This window comes from Cherax quadricarinatus, chromosome 14 (assembly GCF_038502225.1).
Source record: "Cherax quadricarinatus isolate ZL_2023a chromosome 14, ASM3850222v1, whole genome shotgun sequence".
In the NCBI taxonomy this organism is placed as follows: domain Eukaryota; kingdom Metazoa; phylum Arthropoda; class Malacostraca; order Decapoda; family Parastacidae; genus Cherax; species Cherax quadricarinatus.
The window spans coordinates 10,554,654-10,581,385 of NC_091305.1; the positions used below are offsets into that span (position 1 = coordinate 10,554,654).

At 38.6% G+C, this 26,732-nt stretch overlaps 1 protein-coding gene across 2 annotated transcripts in view; it reads right to left on the reverse strand.

Annotated features, from left to right (window-relative positions):
- Positions 1-26,732, reverse strand: part of LOC128698674 (MAM and LDL-receptor class A domain-containing protein 1) — a 696,795-nt gene that overhangs the window by 130,362 nt on the left and 539,701 nt on the right. For both annotated transcript variants that reach the window (XM_070084847.1, XM_070084846.1), the window contains exons 73-78: positions 17,297-17,449; positions 7,476-14,794; positions 6,552-6,750; positions 3,593-3,788; positions 1,815-2,006; positions 499-635 (exon numbers count right to left, since the gene is read on the reverse strand). In XM_070084847.1, the coding sequence (XP_069940948.1) occupies positions 499-635; positions 1,815-2,006; positions 3,593-3,788; positions 6,552-6,750; positions 7,476-14,794; positions 17,297-17,449 (8,196 nt within the window). The remainder of the gene's footprint in view (positions 1-498; positions 636-1,814; positions 2,007-3,592; positions 3,789-6,551; positions 6,751-7,475; positions 14,795-17,296; positions 17,450-26,732) is intronic.

Sequence of the window (26,732 nt, forward strand, 5' to 3'; positions counted from 1 at the left end):
GAAGAAAGAAGAAGTCTGTTGAGTATACCTGGCAAAGTGTATGGTAGAGTTATTATTGAAAGAATTAAGAGTAAGACGGAGAATAGGATAGCAGATGAACAAGGCTTTAGGAAAGGTAGGGGGTGTGTGGACCAGGTGTTTACAGTGAAACATATAAGTGAACAGTATTTAGATAAGGCTAAAGAGGTCTTTGTGGCATTTATGGATTTGGAAAAGGCATATGACAGGGTGGATAGGGGGACAATGTGGCAGATGTTGCAGGTGTATGGTGTAGGAGGTAGGTTACTGAAAGCAGTGAAGAGTTTTTACGAGGATAGTGAGGCTCAAGTTAGAGTATGTAGGAAAGAGGGAAATTATTTCCCAGTAAAAGTAGGCCTTAGACAAGGATGTGTGATGTCACCGTGGTTGTTTAATATATTTATAGATGGGGTTGTAAGAGAAGTAAATGCGAGAAGTATACATATATATATTTATATATAAAAGAAGGACAAAACTCACCACATCCTATTTCATCTGAATCATCTCCATTTGGACAGTCAGCAACAAAATTACAGCGGCTCTTCAAAGGCAAACATGTTCCGTCACTGCATTCATGCTCTTCCAAAGTACAGTTTCGATCAGGTTGACCATAAAGTCTATAAAAAAATTTAATATTTCACTGAATATAATTAAGAGTTAATCTATACATATAAAAACTTATTGGGAAACTGATGAAATCTTGGATAAGCTGCCTTAAACTAGCAAGAATTTAATGAGACTAAATTGGTAGGAGAATGCATTGTAGATGGATAATTTAGATATATAGAAAGAACTACCTGTACTGAGTACTCGATGATTGGTAGTTATTCTGCTCTACTAAACTTCACTATTCAGTTATTATCAGTTTACCATAACATACCCAAGTGTATCTAGGTGTTTCACTTTTCTTGACATGATGAAGTACAAAGCAATATGTGAAGGATGACCTATAGTGCTGTTTTGCTGTGACACAACTAAAATTTTGTCATCTGATGGGGCAAAACCAAGGCTAATTATATCACTAGCTATGCTAAAAAGGCTGTAAAAACATCTTTTTCTTTGCATAAAATTACATAAAATAACATGGAAAATTTATTAGATCTGGGAGCCTTAAAGATACTAAATTTAAATTTCTAATTCTTATAGTAGGTCAGGCAAACCTAAGTGGTGGAAGAGTGCACTCAGAACAACAAAGATTGAAAACCAGTTACATAAAGAGTGCTATACTGTACTGACATATCAATAGCTGTATGGCTATTCTAGTTAACTTTAATATAAACTTTGTTCTTTTTTCTATACAAGGCAGTGTTAATCCTCAAATGTCTGGAGAGAGTTCCTGGAGAGAGTTCCGGGGGTCAATGCCCCCGCGGCCCGGTCTGTGACCAGGCCTCCTGTCTGCAGCATAATCTTCTATGCAATAATGAATATGTTCTCAATAAGTATTTTTATGTGAAGAAAGTTTTACTCTCAGACTTTTTGTCACTTCAATAAGAAAATTTTCATTTTAAAAATGTTGCTGTAGGAATTGTAAGAAAAAAATGACTTACAGACCCTTTTTTTTTATCTTTTTATTAGGCAAGATACATTCTTCTCACCTAAATAAATGTCTTCTTTACATATTATGGTTCAACATTCAAGAATACAGTAAACAGAATAAAATTTCCGTGTTACTTGTATGTGAATTATTTAATAATCCCATTACAGAAATTTAGACAGGTACACCATATAAGGTTGTGGATATTGGTAGATTAGTATATATACATTATTTACATAATATCACCTCTAAAACTATCTACCTGCAGTCTGGTGAGAAGGCAAAGTCATCAATGGCGATGTCTCCTAGTTCCTTTTCTCCCACCTTGCCTTCAATGATCAAATTGAAAGGTCTCTTCTGTGGTAGCAAGGTTGGTGCTAAGGTCTGCTTAACCCAAAAATTTCCATTTGTATTTACAGCCAATATCGATGCAGTATCTGACTGTGACTCATTGCTGACAACATTACAATAAATATTCAAGTTAGATGAATTTGAGTTATCTATTAAAAATAATAAATATAATCAAAACAATATTTTTATTACTCCAACATGTTATCATTATTTACAATAAAAAGTGATTGGTTAAGCTGTCATTAAAAATTATCACTACTAATGAAAATCAAATATGTACACTATACATTACCAATACTGGTAATTGTAATTCATTCATTTATAACCCTTGAAAACATTACCCCAAAAATTTTGAAATAAAAAGTTTGTTACTGGTTTGAAAGGTTGCCCCCTTTCAATCCAACTACAACAGAGCTATGGTCATCCTTATTGGCTTAAAGTATTGCTATGCCCCAACACTGTTGGGTTGATACATAGTGGTACCTCCCCCAAATTTGTTGCCAGATGAAGTTAAGATGACCCTAGGGATGTACAGTACTAGTTAACTGCCCAATTATTTATTTCCCAAATATGTGTAACAGAAGACAACTATACTAATTGCATGTTAGTACTTAAGCTCTTATCACATTTCATAAAAATGAAAATGCCTGTAATTGTTTAACACATAATCATGTGCCTGACTGATAGTGCTTTGCAGTTGCGTATGGCTGGTGAACCATGGACTTGTGTATGTAATATTTGAGGGTATGGGAATACCAAGAATTTGTGGTTGATAAAGACACACAAGCAGCAACTGGAAATTTTGTATAGAAAATGTTATGCCTGCACAGGAAGTTTTTTCAAGTATGGTAGATCATACCTGGTGGTAGCACCTATAAACTGTGCTGCCTCCAGGTATAGCCAGTGATCCATGCACTCCTGTGTGGCTAGTGATTGATGCACTTGTGTGTGGCTGGTGACTGATGCGCCTGTGCACCTAATGCACATGTGTGTGGCTGCTGATCGATGCATTGTGTGTGTGGCTGGTGACCCATACACTAGTGTACAGCTAGTGATCCATACACTTGTGTAAAACTAGTGATCCATGAATGTTTTTATAGCTGGTGTTCCATGAACTTGTTTAAGGATAGTGATTATGCACTTGTGTATGGATTTTGATCTTGTACTTAATTATGGCTAGTACTCTGTGTACCTGTGTAAGGGTGGTCATCTATGCATTTTTTACACCAATGACTTTAAAGCTAGTGATGTGTGCATGTGTAATGCTAGTGAGTCTGTGCACCACTTAACAATCTAAACAAAACTATAATAAAAACTACTAGCAACTATATCTGGCCAAAACAAACAATCCTAGACTACAGTAATTGTTTCATGTTCTTTTAACATTTAAGGTTTTAATAGTAAGATATTACAAGGACCCCAATGGAAATAAGTCACTTTTTCCGACTTTTCTGAGTTATCCAAGGTAATCTACACATATGCTGCTATGTATGATAATTTATGTAACTATATTTATGTGTAGTTGTACCTGAATAAATGAATAAAACTTACTGACTTATTGACTTATGATGTCAGCTTACATCTGGTAATTTACAATTGTACATAAAATAAAATTCTCTGAGGATTTCCTAAATTGTTACTTAAATATGATGTATGAAATGTATTACTAAAAAATATTACTGAACTTACCGTATCAGTACTGTGAGTGACCCAATACTGGTGCCATAAATATGGGAATAAAATGTAATGGTGCAGTCTGGGCCAGCTATAATAAGGTAGCTTACCAGCCAGGCCTTTTCATTATACTGCTGAGGATGAGACGTTTCAAGGTACATGTAGTGACCAGCATAGCTTGAAGTTGTATGATCGAAATTAGGACCTGTGCCTGTTAGTAAGTTATTGTCAAGTGAGAGAATTATATTTAAAAGTTTACTTAATATCAATGCTACACTTAATCCTTCAGTATTCCAAGGCCCAGTTAATAGCTCACATGTGAAAAGGTTCCAGAGTTCATGCTTAACCCTTAACCCTTTCAGGGTCGAGAGGCCATCTCCTAAACTTGTTCTCAGGGTCAAAATTTTTTCGAAAAAATAAAAATTATTTTTTCTAATGAAATGACAAGAGAGCTTTTCCTGATCATAATGACACCAAAAGTACGAAATTTGATGGAAAACTTACGGAATTATGCTCTCTCGAAGCTAGTGGTTTCGATGATATTTACACATCGGCGATTTCGCCCACTTGGAGCCCTATTTTCGGTCAATTCCAATGTACCAGTCGACAAAAATCATAACTATTTTGCTAGAACTCCATTTGTTCTATCGAATGAGTACAAGAAACCTCCATTTACCAATATCAACTATTCAATAAAGTGGTCAGAAATTGGAAGTTTTGCAAATTTCACACAAATTTCAAAAGATGCCAATTTCCAAATAGAGTCCAGGATAAACAAGACAGATATTTCTGGCACAAAAATAACATTTTCTCTGTTCATTAGTCATGTCCCCAGGCCCCTCTTACATTTCTTTTGCTTTCCACTTTGAATTTTTATTCTCACAAAAATAGAAGATTTACTGTTATGCAGACTACTGAATTAGTGTAGAAACGGTATAAATAATATCAGTACACTTGTGAAATAATATTAGATTCACCAGTTGTATTGGAGGCATGGCATGCTTTGTTTACTTTTGAACATCGGCAAAAATCAAACATTTCTGCTACTTTGAGCTCAATTTCAAGGTACTTTTCATTGTGAAACCAATCAAAATCACCTCAATTTCTGTAATATGTCTTCCATTTTATAAAATGAGACCAGGAAAATGAGAATAGCATACAAAAATACACTGCAAAGTCGCTGTTTTAAACCAAAAACATGGTCGGAGGTTTTTTTTTTCTCATTATGCCCTGTGTGCTGCAGGATTTTTTTTATACTGTGCACACTGACCACATAGACCCATTCTTTCATATGTAGGCCTACCAGTTTTCTCTCGCTAGATCTGAAGGCGCTAGAATTTACGCATACTAGTACAGCACCAACCCTGGCATGCAAGCCGTACTAGTACGACACTGACCCTGAAAGGGTTAAACTGTCCAAATGTTCACTCGCGTAGTGCTCCAAACATAGATCTACATTTTATTTTACATTTGAAAGCATGTAAAATAAAACGCAGATCTACGTTCACAGCACTACACGAGTGAATGTAGATCTACATTTGGACAGTTTAAAGGTTAACACAAGAAATTGTTGAAGTTGTCTCTAACTAATGAGGAAATTCATTGTCAACCTCAAGTAACCAATCAGACAGGCTTATGCCTTCCAAAAGGAGAAAAGAGATGCTATATGAAACTGTGTAGTTCCAGACTTGAGAGTAGGGGGTTTCCAATTGCTTGTAAGTTGGAATAATGACTTGACTAACTTTCAAAAGTTCATAAAAAGAAAACTATGATAGATATGACAAAACTGATAAGAGCAGGAAAGTCTTAGAATGGACCAATCTATAATATACTATAAGCACATCTAATTCCCTCCAGTATTTCTATGATGGAATGCTAAAAGGACAAAGTTTACAACTAAAGTAAATAAAATTTTTAAAAACCATTACATTCTTTTCATGAATTCGTATAGAAAAAAAATAACATTTTTTTCTTTTTATTCTATACAAACCCCACCTTGTCTTAAACACCTCTCAAAATTTCCAAACAATACATCACAAGATTACTACAATATAATTTGTCTCGTTTATTTTATGTGAAGTAAAGTTACATATTTTTTTAGTTCTACTAGCTGCTCTTACTTTACTTTGCACTTTCATAATTTTTCACATTTCATTGCTCTTTCAGTATTGTAACCATGGAAAACTTCAATCTGGCTACTGTATTTCCAATGACAAATTTCTCAATGCTTTATTCTCTTATATACTAATATAATTGATTTGCTCAGTGACTATATATATCATTGTTTGTATTTGTTGTGAAGTTATCACAAGTTAATGATACAAGATGAGGATTTAAAATATATAGTGTACCTTTTCTTTTAGAGGGCCTTCAAATTTAGCAATCTCTCTGTAAAGAAACAATTTCCTTATGGCTTTCCTGTACTTCTATTCTAGACATAAAAGAACTTTTTACAAAGCTTTTAGGTTATATTCATCATTATAGTTTGTCTATCCATCATTACTGAAATACATCAATCTGAGTAACATTCAAGAGTGAACCATGAGGACTACATGCCAGGGAGCAGAGCTGCAACCTCAGATGTTACTGTGAAAGCCATGATACAAACTTCTGTGTATACTCATGTTAATAAAAATCAAAACTGCTTACATTTCTTAGCAATCAACATTTTAATATCTTTTTCAAAATACTCTTGAATATTCTTAACACACTGTTGTACATATTTGCTCATCTTGGTTGAAAATAAGACGAAATTAGCCTTCTTGATAAGAGTTATAAGTATTTTCTTAAGTGAAAATTTCTGAAATTCCCTGATGCTGCTCCTTGGACTGAACCTGATTGTCTTCCATCATCAGGCACTGTATGAACCCTCTATGTTTAGAACTCTTATCACATATATTGACAAGAGATTAATAATACTATACATACTAAATAAAAATTAATTAATTAGTAATGTAACTGTATTATTACTGACCTAAGATGTCTGTGCTACCACTCCATAAGGTCCAGTCAAAGTCATCATCGATACCATCTTTGCCTTGAGAGAACCACTCTTGCCATTTGCTGTCCTCAAACGTAAAAAAGTGATATCCAAGGCATTCACCCACTGCTTCATCCTCATTTTCTCCACAGTCATCATTTAAATCACACAGTTTTTCAGTCAGGATGCAGACCTTTTACACAAAATACAGGAAATTAAACAGTAATTTTGGAGTGATTATCAAATGGTATACAATACCAACAGGTTGGTAGATAAGACACATGGGCAACATTTAGGCAACTTTATTCCGAAACGTTTCGCCGACACAGTAGGCTTCTTCAGTCGAGTACAGAAAGTAGGTGGGAGCAGTAGAGATGTGAAGACACTGTAATCAGTCCATCACCCTTGAAGTCGTAGATTTGAGGTTGTCAGTCCCTCAGCCTGGAGAAGTTCTGTTCCAAAGTCTGGAACTAACTGAAGATCAAGCGACAGTGTTGAGACTTGAATACTGTCGACTCTGCACCTCTCCTTCCGACAGTATTTAAGTCTCAACACTGTTGCTTGATCTTCAGTTAGTTCCAGACTTTGGAACAGAACTTCTCCAGGCTGAGGGACTGACAACCTCAAATCTACGACTTCAAGGGTGATGGACTGATTACATCGTCTTCACATCTCTACTGCTCCCGCCTACTTTCTGTACTCGACTGAAGAAGCCTACTGTGTAGGCAAAACGTTTCGGAATAAAGTTGCCTAAATGTTGCCCATGTGTCTTATCTACCAACCAGTAATTTTGGAGTAACTTTTTATATGATGTCTGTTTTAGATTTATTATTAGATTTAAAAACTCTTGGCAGATCCTGATTTATAAATATTGTACCATATACACAATACAAGAAAAGTAATAAAATGTATTATTACCTTTGTAAGTTGGCAATGGAATTCACTGATGAGACATCCATTATCTGATGGGTCTGGATAGTGGCAACTCTGGTGAAAAGAAGTTTCATCAACGGCAAATCTTCCAAAGTAATCTTCAGCTGGTTCCTTATAAAGCGAAAGTTGGAAGGGACGTTTTTGTCTTCCAATACCCACTTCCCCCTTTTGCCACTCTCCATCACCAATGTCACCATTAAAGAATGTCAAATTTGTAATATCATATGGTGTTGAATTGAGCCTCAGTACAATATTGGAGCCCAGGATTCCATTCTGAAAGTACCAGAATATGAAGTGGCAGTCTGGTGCTGAGTTTTGGTACCAGTGAGTAAAAGAAAGACCTTTGTCATATAGCAAATGATCACTTGTTTTGTAAAGAAGCAGGAAATGACCATCTTCGTTGTGTGTTTCATCAACAAGGGGACCATCTATATTTGTACCAAACTGACTATCATCAGCCTTGGCGAGCACCCAGTCAAGCTCATCATTAACTGCTTCGTGCCAACCACAGTTATTAACCTCAAAATTGCAATCAGATGGACAGGCTATTTCATCACTGGAGTCACTGCAATCATAGCGGAAGTCACAAACTTTAGAGTTAGAGATACACTCACCAGAGTAACAATAGTATTTTCCTTGTGGACATAAACCTGGAGTTGGTGAGACAGTTGGTAGAGTGCTAGCAGGCTTGCAGTCTGTTGTGAAAGACACATCATCAATAGCTATATCTCCACTGAACTCCTCACCTACCTTTCCCTCCAGCAAAATTTTGAAGTATCTTGTATAGCTCACAGGAACACTTGCTTTTGTCCATAAATATTCCACAGAACCATTTGTTTCAAATAACTTAGATGATGGAATATATGTAAATGAGTAACTGGATGTTTCTTCAGCAAAAACTGTTAATGTGGCACCTTGGTTAGCTCTCATTATATACCAGAATCTAAAGATGCATAATCCAGATGTAGTTGGATAAAATGCAGCACTTGATATTTCACCAATTTTCCCTTTGCTTCCATCTCCACTCCCAAGATATAAATAATAACCAGTTTCATTTCCATAGGTGTGATCGTAGTCTGGTCCAACATCCTCAGACACCATTTTACCTGTTTTACGTATCCATTCAAGATCACTGTTTTCTAATTTCCAATTGCAGAAATCATCTTCAAAATTACATCTTTCCGGGTAATTTTTACAAAAAGCTGGTATTTCATCAGTACTATCACCACAATCATCGTTAAAGTCACAGAATTTATCTATACTAACACAAACACCATTGTCACATCGATACTCATGTGGCTTGCATATTGTGGAACTTGGCTTAGAGCAGTTTTCAAAATGAACACTGTCTATCATAATTAATCCCTCTGTGTCATAATGACTGGCTTGAAAGTGGAGGCTCCATCCTACTTCATGTTCACCAATGCCAACTACTTGTTCATGCCATGTGGCATTCATATCAGTAAGCACATACCAAATTGTGTATTCATTACCACTATTTGTTTTAAGATTCACATGTAGACCTGTTTCATCATCTTTCCCCTTATGTTTATAGTAAAAGAAGCTCATGGTGCAGCTTGCAGCAGAGGGTCCAAGAGGGACACTGATGAGATTGGCTACCTTTGAAGAGCTGCCAGATATTTTTTCAACAATCATAACTTTGCCATCACGACCTTCAACACTAGGTTCATCTTGGATCCAGCCATAGGAGCCATAACTTACATCACTCCATCCACAAGTATTGCTTTCAAATGTGCATTCTGCACACAGTGCTTCATCACTGCCATCCATGCAGTTAGCCACAAAATTACAGACATAGTCCACTGGGATACATTCTCCATTCTCACACTGGAACTGATTGTTGCATGTTCCTGATGTAGTGGTTGATGAACTTGGTGAAGCTGTTGGTAAAACATCATTTGACAACACACAAGATTCAGTGAATGATAAATCATCAAGTGCAATAACTGAATTTTTTTCATTTTCAGACACTAATCTTTCTCCCTTGATAATATACTGAAATGGCTTATGTAATATATCAGGAGATGCCAATAAAATTTCTGCACGTTCCCAGTATGACCCAACAGCTTTTGAAATTGTCAACTCTAGGTTTAATGGCCCATCAGAAGTATTTCTTGATGAAACAGATAAATACTGCTCTGCTGGCCCATCTATATAATAGAAAAAGCGGAGAACACATGGAGATATCATTTCATCTTTCCATCTCATAACTGGACTAAGTAGAGTAGCAACAGTAGTATTTTTGTTGCTGTCAAAATCACTAACAAAAATAAAGGAACCAGTGGCTGTGTTGAGAGTGTGGTCCCGCTGTGGTATGATGTCTTGTACACTTGGTGACCCTAAGTGCCAATTATTTGGCTCTTCTTGTATCCAACTGCAGAAGGAATGATCTTCAAATGAGCATCGTCCAACAAAGTTATCACACCCTGCCAAGCTATCTATTTCATCTGAAGAGTCACCACAGTCATCAACAAAATCACAACAATCAAAGGATGAAACACAAGCAAAATTACTGCATTCATATTCTGTACATTCTCCAGATTGTTTATGAGGAGTAGGAAGGAAACATCTTTCAAACATTATATCATCAACTGCCATATAGCCATCAATATCCAAATTCCTGGTACCCTCAAATCTAACATAAAACTGAGGAGAAATTCTTCCTATATATGTTACTCCATGCATCCATTCATCACCTTTATCTCCACTTATTTTTAACAGTTCAGTAGATAAGTCATCAACTTGAAAAATTGCTGTTAAGGTGTCTATAAATGTTGAGGAAAGGTTATCAGGTTTTCCATACATGACATACCAGAATGTCATAAGGCAATAAGAAGCAGAATTATGAAGTGCTGGACTCTGCAGAATGGCTGCTGTCTCCTCTCTTATTTTGTTAGTTACTGGAGCCACAGCCATATAGTTACCCAAGGGTGTTAAGAATGTGTGGTCTAAGGGAGGACCATAAGAACTATTAAGCTGGCCTGAGAGTGGTAACCATGACAATAATCCACTTTCCTTCACACTCCTCCAAGCACATGGTGGCTGGTTATAAGAATATTCATCAAAGGTACAATTGTAGCCACAAAAGTTTTCATCCTCCCCATTATTACATTCTTGTATAAAGTTGCACATTTGATCTTCATGTATACAGGTGGCACCTCCATCACATCTAATAGCACAATCAGGCACTGTGGAGTTTGAACAATTGCCAGACATCACTTTTACTTGGTCTAAGGCTATAATACCATTTCCACTATCAGAAATAGCATTAAACTGGATGGTGTGACGATTGAACTGTTTAAATGGAACTTGTTCATATTTCCATTCTGCAAAGAGCGATGAAGGATATTCCCATAGGTTTGATATTTCATCACTCATTATGTCTTTGCTGCTAAGAATTAATGACGATTTTCCTTGAGCTTTGATATGGTACCAGAAACTAATGCAGAGTTCCATAGGTTCTATGACATTAGACTCAAGTACTGCTCGTGGTTTTTCAACACTAGAATTTTCCCTATATGTGTCAACATATGCATATTTCCCATAAGGAGAGCTCAATGTGACATCTACATTAGGAGCATATATTGAATCCAGATCTTCTCCTGCTGTTATTGACCAGTCAAACTGATTCTCATTTACAGAATTCTTCCACATGCAGAAATCAGTTTCAAAGTTGCACTCTTCCATTGGTTCACAAGACAGTAGTGGTTGAACATCATCGATGCCAACTACATACCCACTATCCCGCACATGGCTTTCAAAAACTAATGAATAATAAAAAGAGGTGGTTATAGGTAGCAAGTAACGGCTCCAATAACGACCAATAATATCAGTAATATTAATTTTTGGCTCTAAAATTTGATTTATCCGAGAATAGACATGCAAATCTGAAGAAGAATGCCCAGGGTATCCATTCAAATAAACCCAGAACTCAACACAACAATATTGAGGGTGAATATCATTAGTAAAAATTACAGCAGAGCCTTCACCAGAGAGTTTCAGGAAATGCCCTAGTGATGACTGTTGGGAATGATCTCCTTCTGGATCTACTTCACTGCCTGTGTGAGAACTTGAAACTGTTACTAATTCCCAGTCTAGGTCATCTTCAATTGACTGCTCAAACTGACATATATTATCTGACTCAAAGTCACATAATTTTCCAGTGTTACAGAAGCCAAAGTCAAGTGTAATATCATCAATAGCAATAGTCCCCTTGCCATAAGAATTTGGTGTAGCTACAAGAACTATATGGCTGACTCCTACATCTTGTAGGTGCACTTTAGCTTGTATCCAGTCATCTCCTTGCTCATGTGAACGTTGCCATGCAGACTTAGAAGAATTTGTGCCTACCTGCTGCAGCTGTACTTGCAGACTGCCTACATCAAAGCCGTGCATGTGGAACCAGAAAGACAGACATGCCCCATGAACTCCCATGTCTACTGGTGGGCTAACCAATGTAGCATCTCGTTTAAACTCATTTATGGTACCAACATAAATATAGTGTCCATCCTCAGTCATGAGAGTATGATCAGTTTTCGGACCTGTTTCCACTGTTGGCACTTTTCCCTGCCAACGATTCCAGTCAAGGTCATCATTTGTGGCCTGCATCCAACCACAGGTCTGACTATCATCCTGTTCAAAATCACAATCATATATGGTTGGCAGGTGGGTAGGTACTGCAGTGGTAACAGGTGGAGGAAGTGTGGAGAGTTTACAGTCTGTTGTAAAGGCAGTGTCATCAATTGCCACTGAATTAAATTCAGAAAATTTGATATCTTCTTCTGCAGAAAGCTCAAACATTACTTCATAAGTGTCAGGTGTTTTATCAATGGTCAAAGTTACTTCCTCCCAGAGATAATCCAAAGTTGAGTTATAAAGTTTCACTAGAGGAATATTATCACCTTCATCAAGTAAGATGACCTTAAGTACAGCATTCTTTATGTGTTGCATAGAATACCAAAATGTCATGCAGTTGAGATAAGTAGGAACTGTACCCCCAAAGAGTTTAGCATTTGATCCTTTTGTTTTATTCTGGAGAGATGCAACCATGTAGTGACCAGTCTCAAAGTTAATAGTATGATCTACTAGAATACCTCCACCTTCAATACCTGATGATAGCTGCCAATCAAAGGTGTCATCCTCATCAGTGTTGAACCAGTCACATAAATCATACTCAAAGTCACACTCATGAGTTCTTGGACATACATTAGGTAAAAATTCCACATCATCAAGTGCAATAACACTTGCACTGTTTGCTCCAGTTATTCCTTCAAAACGAACAATAAACATCTGTAAGGTAGGTAGGGTCACCATGCCTAATGACCACATTTCAAAAGTATTGTTCTCATGAGACCAAACACTGTCAAATACTCCAGAACCACCTTGGTCTGCAACCTGGACAGAAATATAACCAACATTATCTCCTAAAACATGATACCAAAATCTAAGGCACTGAACACCTACATACCGATATTCTGGAGAGGTAAGGGTTCCAACTTTTCCAGGACTATCAATTTGATTTAGGTATGCATAATATCCCATCATAGTATTATGAGTGTGATCCACTAAAGGAGTGCCTGTCTTATTCTGTTGCCCACGCCCTCTAATCCATTGTGTTGTATCACCACTGCTAGACTGCCACTGGCAAAAATCAATCTCAAAATCACATAATGAATTCTGCACTTTTGATGTGATTTTGACATCATCTACAGCTACCATACCAGATCCAACTTTTCTCCACTCTGTTTCAAGAATTATTGAGTAGTCATCATCAGTATCCAGTTCTTGTTCAAAGAGAATCCATCTTTCCTCTTGAGAATCATCAATTTCAAAAAGAGTACTATTTTCCTTTAGATTCTGCTTTTTTTCAATAACTCTGAATTTTCCAACATCGCTGCCATATATGTAATACCAGAGTGTGAAAATGTTCCTCACATCAACAGGCTTTGATTGAACTGTACTTATGAGCCTTGCTTTGTCACCCTTCTTGACATCCTCTTGTGAAAAGTCAACAAAAACATAATGGCCAGCCCCAGATGTGTGGTCTGGAATTACACTGCTGGCACTTTTCATCCAGTCCTGCTGATCAGTTTGATCTTGACGCCAAGTGCAGATTCCTTCAGCATCAAAGTCACAGTCAAGGTTCAGGAAATTCTCATTGCAGTTAAAGAAGCTAATATCATCAATAGCAAGAGAAGAATGGGATTCTGCCCAGTCACTGGTTTGGTCAAATACTGGGGTAACTGTAATTTTGAAGTAAGCAGTTGAAGGTACTAGTTGAGCTGCAACAAGAACTTCATACCAAGTTTTTTCTTGCATTCCAGAATGTGTCAAGTTATACAACAAATGATCATCGAAGATGTGATAATAGAGGTTTAGGTTGGCATTCATGCCATTTTCAAGGAATAGCCAAAAGTGAAGTTCACAATAATATCCTGTTGTATGACTCAATGGTGGGCTCATCAGTACAGCTGTTTTACCAATAGTTTTATCTGAACCTTCAACATATACAAAGTGACCATCTGCCTCACAGTACGTATGATCCACATTGGGATGAGTGTACTGAGAGAAATCACTAGCAATTATCTGTCTCCAGTGGAATATTCCTTCACTATCGTCAGACCAACCACACATGTCAAATTCAAAGGTGCATGCACCACAATTTTCCTCATCAACACCATTTGAACAATCTTTCTTCCAATCACATTTCATGTATAGAGATATACATTCACCAGCTACATTACAATAGAACTCATTTTCTGCACATGGGTTAAATGGAGGCACAGGTGTATTTCCACCAGGTAGTGTATCATTATTTTTCAAGCATGATTCAGTAAATGATAAATCATCAATGGCTATATCTGATAAGCCAATGTTGTTAGTAACTCCCTCAATTACAAACTGGAATGGTAAATGAGTAGTTGTGGGTACAACAGAACGATCCCAAAACTGACCTTGTTCTCCCTTCCTTGTGAAAGAAAGTGTCTTGTCTCCATGAATCTCTGTTCGAATATAAACATTAAGTTCTTCTATATTTATTCCATACATGTAATAATAGAAACGCAGCTCACAAGAAAAAAATGAATCATCATCCTCCATCATGACTGGACTAACAAACCAGGCTCGAGAGGTCATTTTACTCTGTCTGTTGTCTTGAGTGTGAGATGCTGGGCTTGTGACATACATGTAATGTCCATCAGAGAGGCGTAGTGTGTGATCCACTGGTGGCCCTGTTAAAAAGGTGGTACCTCCAGCTACTGTGTGGCCTTTGCCATACACCCAGTCTGAAAAAATAAAGCAAAGAAATATTACCATCATTATGAAAATGGGCTAATAGCATCTGAATATATTTACTGCACTTATTATGATGAAAGGATTTAATCTTTCTAAAACTGAATTCAGTTTAATTTTCTGACTCTTCTCCAGATATTCCCTCATTTTTTCTGACTTCACTCATTGTATCCATTATTTCATCCCTAAATTGTTTCTTAGTACATGTTTAGTACAATGCATAAGTTTGTTAGATATTATTTACATTTATCCATCTCTTCCTTCAGTCTTTTTTATAAACATTTTCCATTTCTGTAGACAGCATTCACTATTCATGCATATTTTATTTATTATTATACTGCTTTCCTCATGAGCCTTATTCAGTCATTATCTGATAAGCAAGAACAGTTGTACCTGGAGTTTACCTGGAGAGGGTTTCAGGGGTTAATGCCCCCACAGCCCAGTCTGAGACCAGGCCTCATGGTGGATCAGGGTCTGCTCAACCAGGCTGTTACTGCTGGCCACACGCAAGCTGACATATAAACCACAGCCCGGTTGGTCAGATACTGACCTTAGGTGCCTGTCCAGTTCCTTCTTTAAGACAGCCAGGGGTCTATTGGTAAACCCCCTTATGTATGCTGAGAGGCAATTGAACAGTCTTGGGCCCCGGACACTTATTGAGTTGTCTCTCGGTGTACTCGTGGCACCCCTGCTTTTCATCGGGGGAATGTTGCATCTCCTGCCGAGTCTTTTTCTTTCATAGGGAGTGATTTTCGTGTGCAGGTTTGGTACCAATCCCTTCAGGACCTTCCAAGTGTATATTATCATGTATCTCTCTCGCCTGCATTCGAGGGAATACAGATCAAGGGCCTTCAACCACTCCCAGTAGTTTACGTGCCTTATCGTACTTATGTGTGCCGTGAAAGTTCTTTGTACACTCTCCAGGTCTGCAATGTCGCCAGTCTTGAATGGGGCCGTGAGTGTACAGCAGTATTCCAGCCTAGAAAGCACAAGCAATTTGAAGAGCATCATCATGGGATTGGCATCCCAATTTTTGAAGGTTCTCATTATCCATCCTCTCATTTGCTGTGGTTTTTGAAGGCGAGATCCTCTGACATTATCATGTCCAGGTCCTTCACATTACTCTTCCACTCTATTGTATGGTTAGAATTTGTCGTATACACTGACACATTTTTAATTTCTTCAAGTTTCCCATATCTGAGTAGTTGAAATTTCTCCTCGTTGAACTTCATATTGTTTTGAGTAGCCCATTTGAAGATTTGGTTGATGTCCGCTTGAAGTCTCGCATATTTTCTAGTCTTGTAGGCTCTACTATTTGCTGGTTTAAGGTGAATTTGGTGCAGAGATTTAATAGTTCGTGTGTGTGTGTGAATTTTCATCTGAGCTGCCTCCTGGGGTGATCTCTGCTAAAACATTGTTTGCTATACGCCTTCATTTTAGGTGCCACAAGTTGAAATCTCCTAGTAGTAAGATGTTTGGGGCTGGAGTTGGGAGATTTTCCAGACAGTGGTCAATTTTCTCAAGCTGTTCCTGGAACTGCTGGGAAGTTGCATCTGGAGGCTTGTATACTACCACAATGACAAGGTTTTGGTTTTCAATCTTTACCGCTAAAACTTCAACTACATCATTTGAGGAGTTTAATAGTTCCTTACAAATGAGCGACTCTGTGACATACAGGCCAACCCCTCCTTGTTGCCTGTTTAGTCTGTTGCATCGGAATAGGTTATAACCTGAAATCCTTTCTCTTACAATAACTTTTAATGAATTCTGATGTTGGTCCACCTGGTAGTGTTGCTTGTTGTAGACACCAATGAATTTTTTATTCTTTCTTTAATGCCATTTTTGTCCCTTCACTTAGATCTTTACTTCAGCACACAAAGTTGTTTTTAATTTATCCTCAGTGTTATTATTGCTACATTCACTGGGAGTGCTAAATCCATAAGGATTATACATGGGAGGCAATTAGATTTGATAAAAAAAATGGTAAGCACAGCTCCAATTCCTTGGATCAAGATCCCTTCACGAACATCAAGGCACCTCCCCCATCCCCCAAAGGGTAAACTCACTGCTACAGTCTGTCACTTGAGCGGTGATTACAAAAAAAAAAAAAAAAAAAAAAAAAAAAAAAAAAAAACGTGCATACTGTAAAATATCAAACTCCGCTTCTTATTGCCTGCATCAATAAAAACAACCTCCTTTCTGACAGTCTGAATGCTATTTATCACTTTTATTCTCACCATTCCTTTATGTACTTCATGTAAATCATTTTTTACTTCTTTAAACTTCTACACCATTTTATAACTCACACAAATATACTGAATTTTTTTGTTGCAGTTGTGTGATTGCTAAAACAACAAATGGAGTTCATTAGATGTTGAAAATGCTTCTTCAAAGTTTGTGAGTGTCTACATAAGGAAGCATAATACACAAGGCATTACATGACAGGAGCAGTGTATGTACGTCTAGTTCAGTACTGTATAATACACTTAACTTACCAATATCATCCTCATCAGATTCTTGGTTCCAGTCGCATGACTCATCTTCCTCAAGGGTACACATTGGTAAGAAACTTTCGCAATTCATTTCATCAGTAAAGTCACCACAGTCATTGGTATTATCACATAAGAAGTCAGATGGAATACACAACCCTGTAGCCAATAAAAAATCAAGATTACAAGGAAGGAATATGGCTGTGAACTGACAAGTAACAGAAACACACAAGTGCAGCAATGAGGAGATCTTTTACTGTTATGATGCTCCACCTTCAAGAGACTTTACGTTTAATGTAGGTGAAATGTCATAATAATAAAAAAAAGTCTCCTCTTGCTACATGCATGTCTATCAGCAAAGGTGACATATATTGAGAAAAAAATAATGCTCGATATGATAGGTAGTAGGTTGGTAGACAGCAACCACCCAGGGAAGTACTACCGTCCTGCCAGATGACTGTGAAACAAAAACCTGTAACTGTTTTGCATGATGGTAGGATTGCTGGTTTCTTTTTCTGTCTCATAAACACGCTAAGATAACAGGGATATCTTGCTACTCCTACTTACACTTTGGTCACACTTCACAGACACGCACATGCATATATATATATACATACATCTAGGTTTTTCTCCTTTTTCTAAATAGCTCTTGTTCTTTTTTATTTCTTCTATTGTCCATGGGGAAGTGGAAAAGAATCTTTCCTCCGTAAGCCATGCGTGTCGTATGAGGCGACTAAAATGCCGGGAGCAATGGGCTAGTAACCCCTTCTCCTGTATACAATTACTAAAAAAGAGAAGAAGAAAAACTTTATAAAACTGGGTTGCTTAAATGTGAGTGGATGTAGTGCAGATGACAAGAAACAGATGATTGCTGATGTTATGAATGAAAAGAAGTTGGATGTCCTGGCCCTAAGCGAAACAAAGCTGAAGGGGGTAGGAGAGTTTCAGTGGGGGGAAATAAATGGGATTAAATCTGGAGTATCTGAGAGAGTTAGAGCAAAGGAAGGGGTAGCAGTAATGTTAAATGATCAGTTATGGAAGGAGAAAAGAGAATATGAATGTGTAAATTCAAGAATTATGTGGATTAAAGTAAAGGTTGGATGCGAGAAGTGGGTCATAATAAGCGTGTATGCACCTGGAGAAGAGAGGAATGCAGAGGAGAGAGAGAGATTTTGGGAGATGTTAAGTGAATGTATAGGAGCCTTTGAACCAAGTGAGAGAGTAATTGTGGTAGGGGACTTGAATGCTAAAGTAGGAGAAACTTTCAGAGAGGGTGTGGTAGGTAAGTTTGGGGTGCCAGGTGTAAATGATAATGGGAGCCCTTTGATTGAACTTTGTATAGAAAGGGGTTTAGTTATAGGTAATACATATTTTAAGAAAAAGAGGATAAATAAGTATACACGATATGATGTAGGGCGAAATGACAGTAGTTTGTTGGATTATGTATTGGTAGATAAAAGACTGTTGAGTAGACTTCAGGATGTACATGTTTATAGAGGGGCCACAGATATATCAGATCACTTTCTAGTTGTAGCTACACTGAGAGTAAAAGGTAGATGGGATACAAGGAGAATAAAAGCATCAGGGAAGAGAGAGGTGAAGGTTTATAAACTAAAAGAGGAGGCAGTTAGGGTAAGATATAAACAGCTATTGGAGGATAGATGGGCTAATGAGAGCATAGGCAATGGGGTCGAAGAGGTATGGGGTAGGTTTAAAAATGTAGTGTTAGAGTGTTCAGCAGAAGTTTGTGGTTACAGGAAAGTGGGTGCAGGAGGGAAGAGGAGCGATTGGTGGAATGATGATGTAAAGAGAGTAGTAAGGGAGAAAAAGTTAGCATATGAGAAGTTTTTACAAAGTAGAAGTGATGCAAGGAGGGAAGAGTATATGGAGAAAAAGAGAGAAGTTAAGAGAGTGGTGAAGCAATGTAAAAAGAGAGCAAATGAGAGAGTGGGTGAGATGTTATCAACAAATTTTGTTGAAAATAAGAAAAAGTTTTGGAGTGAGATTAACAAGTTAAGAAAGCCTAGAGAACAAATGGATTTGTCAGTTAAAAATAGGAGAGGAGAGTTATTAAATGGAGAGTTAGAGGTATTGGGAAGATGGAAGGAATATTTTGAGGAATTGTTAAATGTTGATGAAGATAGGGAAGCTGTGATTTCGTGTATAGGGCAAGGAGGAATAACATCTTGTAGGAGTGAGGAAGAGCCAGTTGTGAGTGTGGGGGAAGTTCGTGAGGCAGTAGGTAAAATGAAAGGGGGTAAGGCAGCCGGGATTGATGGGATAAAGATAGAAATGTTAAAAGCAGGTGGGGATATAGTTTTGGAGTGGCTGGTGCAATTATTTAATAAATGTATGGAAGAGGGTAAGGTACCTAGGGATTGGCAGAGAGCATGCACAGTTCCTTTGTATAAAGGCAAAGGGGATAAAAGAGAGTGCAAAAATTATAGGGGGATAAGTCTGTTGAGTGTACCTGGTAAAGTGTATGGTAGAGTTATAATTGAAAGAATTAAGAGTAAGACGGAGAATAGGATAGCAGATGAACAAGGAGGCTTTAGGAAAGGTAGGGGGTGTGTGGACCAGGTGTTTACAGTGAAACATATAAGTGAACAGTATTTAGATAAGGCTAAAGAGGTCTTTGTGGCATTTATGGATTTGGAAAAGGCGTATGACAGGGTGGATAGGGGGGCAATGTGGCAGATGTTGCAAGTGTATGGTGTAGGAGGTAAGTTACTGAAAGCAGTGAAGAGTTTTTACGAGGATAGTGAGGCTCAAGTTAGAGTATGTAGGAAAGAGGGAAATTTTTTCCCAGTAAAAGTAGGCCTTAGACAAGGATGTGTGATGTCACCGTGGTTGTTTAATATATTTATAGATGGGGTTGTAAGAGAAGTAAATGCGAGGGTCTTGGCAAGAGGCGTGGAGTTAAAAGATAAAGAATCACACACAAAGTGGGAGTTGTCACAGCTGCTCTTTGCTGATGACACTGTGCTCTTGGGAGATTCTGAAGAGAAGTTGCAGAGATTGGTGGATGAATTTGGTAGTGTGTGCAAAAGAAGAAAATTAAAGGTGAATACAGGAAAGAGTAAGGTTATGAGGATAACAAAAAGATTAGGTGATGAAAGATTGAATATCAGATTGGAGGGAGAGAGTATGGAGGAGGTGAACGTATTCAGATATTTGGGAGTGGACGTGTCAGCGGATGGGTCTATGAAAGATGAGGTGAATCATAGAATTGATGAGGGAAAAAGAGTGAGTGGTGCACTTAGGAGTCTGTGGAGACAAAGAACTTTGTCCATGGAGGCAAAGAGGGGAATGTATGAGAGTATAGTTTTACCAACGCTCTTATATGGGTGTGAAGCGTGGGTGATGAATGTTGCAGCGAGGAGAAGGCTGGAGGCAGTGGAGATGTCATGTCTGAGGGCAATGTGTGGTGTGAATATAATGCAGAGAATTCGTAGTTTGGAAGTTAGGAGGAGGTGCGGGATTACCAAAACTGTTGTCCAGAGGGCTGAGGAAGGGTTGTTGAGGTGGTTCGGACATGTAGAGAGAATGGAGCGAAACAGAATGACTTCAAGAGTGTATCAGTCTGTAGTGGAAGGAAGGCGGGGTAGGGGTCGGCCTAGGAAGGGTTGGAGGGAGGGGGTAAAGGAGGTTTTGTGTGCGAGGGGCTTGGACTTCCAGCAGGCATGCGTGAGCGTGTTTGATAGGAGTGAATGGAGACAAATGGTTTTTAATACTTGACGTGCTGTTGGAGTGTGAGCAAAGTAACATTTATGAAGGGATTCAGGGAAACCGGCAGGCCGGACTTGAGTCCTGGAGATGGGAAGTACAGTGCCTGCACTCTGAAGGAGGGGTGTTAATGTTGCAGTTTAAAAACTCTAGTGTAAAGCACCCTTCTGGCAAGACAGTGATGGAGTGAATGATGGTGAAAGTTTTTCTTTTTCGGGCCACCCTGCCTTGGTGGGAATCGGCCGGTGTGATAATAAAAAAAAAAAATGATAGGTATGATATAGCACGTAATAAAAGTACAGTAGACCCTTGGTTATCAGCTGTAATCCGTTCCAGAAGGTCGGCCGAAAACTGAAATGGTCGAAAATCGAAATAATATTTCCCATAAGAATTAATGGAAATACAATTAATCCATTCCAGACAAAAATATTCACAAAAAAAAAAAATAAAATAAAAAAAAAAAAAGCGTAGGATGACTAAATTAATACATTGCATTAGAAATCTTCCTTATGAAGAAAGATTGAAGACTCTTAAGTTACATTCACTTGTTAGACGAAGAATGAGGGGAGACCTGATCGAAGTGTATAAGTGGAAGATAGGTATTAATAAAGGGGATATTAATAAGGTCTTGAGGATGTCTCTCCAAGAGAGAACCCGCAGTAATGGATTTAAATTAGATAAGTTTAGATTTAGAAAGAACATAGGAAAGTATTGGTTTGGAAATAGGGTAGTTGATGAGTGGAACAGTCTACCTAGTTGGGTTATTGAGGCTGGGACTTTGGGTAGTTTCAAATTTAGGTTGGATAAGTACATGAGTGGGAGGGGTTGGATTTGAGTGGGACTTTCACATCAGAGCTTATTTCTTGGGTGGCATTGAAAATTGGGTTGGGCAAATGTTTTGTTAGTGGGATGAATTGTAAAGGACCTGCCTAGTATGGGCCAACAGGCCTCCTGCAGTGTTCCTCCTTTCTTATGTTCTTATGTTAACAATTATATAAATATTACATACCTTTATTGAAGACTAATGCTGGCTTCTGGAAGACAGGGAGGAGGAAAGACGGAGGGTTTAGTGTTTGGAAGGGGAATCCCCCTCCATAAGGACTTCAGGTACCAAGTCCTTATCCGGGGTTACTTCCCTTCTTGGTCTTTCAATGCCACTAGGACCAGCTACACTTCTCGCATGCCTGTTACACTTTCTGTGTGCCTGCTGCACTCCCTGGATGCCTGCTACACTCCCTACATGCCTGCTACACTTCTTGCATGTCTGCTACACTTCCTGCATTCCTGCTAATCTTCCTGCATGCCTGCCACACTTCCTATATGCCTGCTACACTCCCTGCATGCCTGCTACACTTCCTGCATGCCTGCTACACTTCCTGTATGCCTGCTACAAACCCTGCATGCCTGCTACACTCCCTGCATACCTGCTACACTTCCTGTATGCCTGCTACACTCCCTGCATGCCTGCTACACTTCCTGCATGTCTACTACACTTCCTGCATTCCTGCTAATCTTCCTGCATGCCTGCCACACTTCCTATATGCCTGCTACACTCCCTGCATGCCTGCTACACTTCCTGTATGCCTGCTACAAACCCTGCATACCTGCTACAAACCCTGCATACCTGCTACACTCCCTGCATGCCTGCTACACTTCCTGCATGTCTGCTACACTTCTTGCATGCCTGCTACACTCCCTGCATCCCTGCTACACTTCCTGCATGCCTGCTCCACTTTCTGTATACTTGCTACACTCCCTGCATACCTGCTACACTCCCTGCATGCCTGCTACACTTCCTGCATGCCTGCTACACTTCCTGCATGCCTGCTACACTTCCTGCATGCCTGCTACACTTTCTGCATGCCTGCTACACTTCCTGCATGCCTGCTACACTTCCTGTATGCCTGCTTCACTCCCTGCATGCCTGCTACACTCCCTGCATGCCTGTTATACTCCCTGCATGATTGCTACACTTCCTGCATGTCTGCTACACTCCCTGCATGCCTGCTACGCTTCACACTTAAATTCCGTGGTGTTTCTCACTTTCTTTACAACAGGAACTTTCTTTGGAACCATGGTTACTTATTTCACAATTGCAATGCAAAAATAACACAAACTACAATGGGAAATAAGCGAAATGTTTGGATGTATGAATAGAAGTTTCCTCAATAACTGAGAGACACAGCCAAACTGATGCACAAGCAGCCCCAGAGGCAAACGGATGGATCTCAAATGGCCGATCACCGAATTAACGGCCAATAACCAGGTGCCAAAAAAACGGATGATCACTTAGTTGGCCAATAACCGGGGATCCACTGTAGTTTGTTAGATTATGTACTGGTGGATAAAAGGTTGATGGGTAAGCATCAGGATGTACATGTTTATAGAGGGGCAACTGATATATTGGATCATTATTTAGTTGTAGCTACAGTTAGAGTAAGAGGTAGATGGGACAAACAGAAAATGGCAACAGCAAGTAAGAGAGGTGAAAGTGAATAAACTAAGGGAGGAGGAAGTTAGGGTTAGATATAAGCAGCTATTGGCAGAAAAGTTGGCTTGTGCAAGTATGAGTAGTGGAGGGGTTGAAGAGGGATGGAATAGTTTTAAAAATGCATTATTAGAATGTGGGGAAGAAGCTTGGGCTATAAGAGGGTGGGTGCAGGAGGAAAGAGGAGTGATTGGTGGTATGATGAAGTAAAGGGTGCGATAAAAGAGAAAGAGGTAGCTTATGAGAGGTTTTTACAAAGCAGAAGTGTTATAAGAAGAGCAGAGTATATGGAGAGTAAAAGTAAGGTGAAGAGAATGGTGAAAGTGCAAAAGGAGAGCAGATGATAGAGTGGGAGAGGCACTGTCAAGAAATTTTGATGAAAATAAGAAAAATTTTTGGAGTGAGATAAACAAGTTAAGAAAGCCTAGGGAACAAATGAATTTGTCAGTTAAAAATTGAGTAGGGGAGTTAGTAGATGGGGAGCTGGAGGTGTTGGGTAGATGGTGGGAATATTCTGAAGAACTTTTAATTGTCGATGAAGAAAGGGAGGTGGTAATTTCATGCACTGGCCAGGGAGGTATAACTTCTTTAGGAGTGAAGAAGAGCAGAATGTGAGTGTGGGGGAGGAGTGTGAGGCATTACATAGAATGAAAGGGGGTAAAGCAGCTGGAACTGATGGGATCATGAAAGAAATGTTAAAAGTAGAGGGGGATATAGTGTTGGAGTGGTTGGTATTTTTGTTTAATAAATGTATGAAAGAGGGGAAGGTACCTAGGGATTAGCAGAGAGCATGTATAGTTCCTTCAAATAAAGGGAAGGGGGACAAAAGAAACTGCAAAAATTATACTGAGTATACCAAGAAAAGTGTACGGTAGGGTTATTATTTAAAAAAATAGAGGTAAGACAGAGAGTTGGATTGCAGATGAGCAAGGAGGCTTTAGAGTGGGTAGGGGATGTGTAGATCAAGTGTTTACATTGAAGCATATATTTTTTTTTTTTTTTTTTTCAACAAGTCGGCCGTCTCCCACCGAGGCAGGGTGACCCAAAAAAGAAAGAAAACAATTTTCTTCTCCTTATTCTTTTTAGTAATCTTTACAGGAAAAGGGGTTACTAGCCCATTGTTCCCGGCATTTTAGTTGACTTTTACAACACGCATGGCTTACGGAGGAAAAATTCTTATTCTACTTCCCCATGGATATAAAAGGAAAAATAATAAGACCAAGAACTATTAAGATAAAATCAAAGAAAACTCAGATGAGTGTGTATAAATAAATGTGTACATGTATGTGTAGTGTGACCTAAGTGTAAGTAGAAGTAGCAAGACATGCCTGTAATCTTGCATATTTATGAGACAGACAAAAGACATCAGCAATCCTACCATCATGTAAAACAATCACAGGCTTTCATTTTACACTCACTTGGCAGGATGGTAGTACCTCCCTGGATGGTTGCTGTCTACCAACCTACTACCTACTGAAGCATATATATGAACAGTTATTTAGATAAAGGTAAGGAAATTTTCATTGCATTTATGGATTTAGAAAAGGAATATGACAGAGTTGATAGGGGAGCAATGTGGCAGATGTTTTAAGTATATGGAATAGGTAGTAAGTTACTAAATGCTGTAAAGAGTTTTCATGAGGATAGTGAGGCTCAGGTTAGGGTGTGTAGAAGAGAGGATGACTACTTCCCGGTAAAAGTAGGTCTTAGACAGGGATGTGTAATGTCACCATGGATGTTTAATATATTTATAGATGGGGTTGTAAAAGAAGTAAATGCTAGGGTGTTGGGGAGAGGGGTGGGATTAAATTATGGGGAATCAAATACAAAATGGGAGTTGACACAGTTACTTTTTGCTGATGATATTTTATTTATGGGAGATTCTAAAGAAAAGTTGCAAAGGTTAGTAGATGAATTTGGGAGGGTGTGTAAAGGTAGAAAGTTGAAAGTGAACATAAATAAGAGTAAGGTGATGAGGGTATCATATGATGTAGATAAAGAAAAATTGGATATCACATAGGAGAGAGGGAGAATGGAAGAAGTGAATTTTTTTTTCTCAACAAACTGGCCGTACCCCACCAAGGCAGGGTGGCCCACAAAGAAAAACAAAAGTTTTTCTTTTTAATTTAGTAATTTATACAAGAGAAGGGGTTACTAGCCCCTTGCCCCCGGTATTTTAGTCGCCTCTTACAACACGCATGGCTTACGGAGGAAGAATTCTGTTCCACTTTCCCATGGAGGTAAGAGGAAATAAACAAGAACAAGAACTAGAAAGAAAATACCAGAAAACCCAGAGGGGTGTGTATATATACATGCTTGTACATGTATGTGTAGTGTGACCTAAGTGTAAGTAGAAGAAGCAAGACAGACCTAAAATCTTGCATGTTTGAGACAAAAAAAAAAAAGACATCAGCAATCCTACCATCATGTAAAACAATTACAGGCTTTCGTTTTACACTCACTTGACAGGACGGTAGTACCTCCCTGTGCAGATATTTGGGAGTTGACTTGTCAGTGGATCGGTTTATGAAGGATGAGTTTAACCATAGAATTGACAGAAAAAAGGTGAGTGGTGCACTGAAGTATCTGTGGAAACAAAAAACATTATCCATGGAGGCAAAGAAGGGAATGTACAAAAGTATAGTGGTACCAACACTCTTATATGGGTGTGAAGCTTGGGTTGCAAATGCTGAAGTGAGGAGGTGGCTGGAGGCAGTGAAGATGTCCTGTCTAGGGGCAATGTGTGGTGTAAATATTGTTAAGAGAATTCGGAGTGTGGAACTTAGGATGAGGTGTGGAGTTACTAAAAGTATCAGAGGCCTGAAGAGGGGTTGTTGAGATGGTTTGGTCATTTAGAGGGAATGGCTCAAAGTAGAATGGCTTGGAAAGAAGGCAGGGTAGGGGTTGTCTTCAAAAAGGTTGGAGGGTGGGGGTAAAAGAGGTTTTGTGGGCGAGGGGCCTGGACTTCCAGCAATCATGTGTGAGCGTGGTAGATAGGAGTGAATGGAGATGAATGGTTTTTGGGACCTGATGAGCTATTGGAGTGTGAGGAGGGTAATATTTAGTGAAGGGATTCAGGGAAACTGGTTATTTTTATATAGCTGGACTTGAGTACTGGAAATGGGAAGTACAATACCTGCACTTTAAAGGAGGGGTTTGGGATATTGGCAGTTTGGAGGGGTATGTTATATAACTTTATATATGCTTCTAAATTGTTGTATCTGGGCA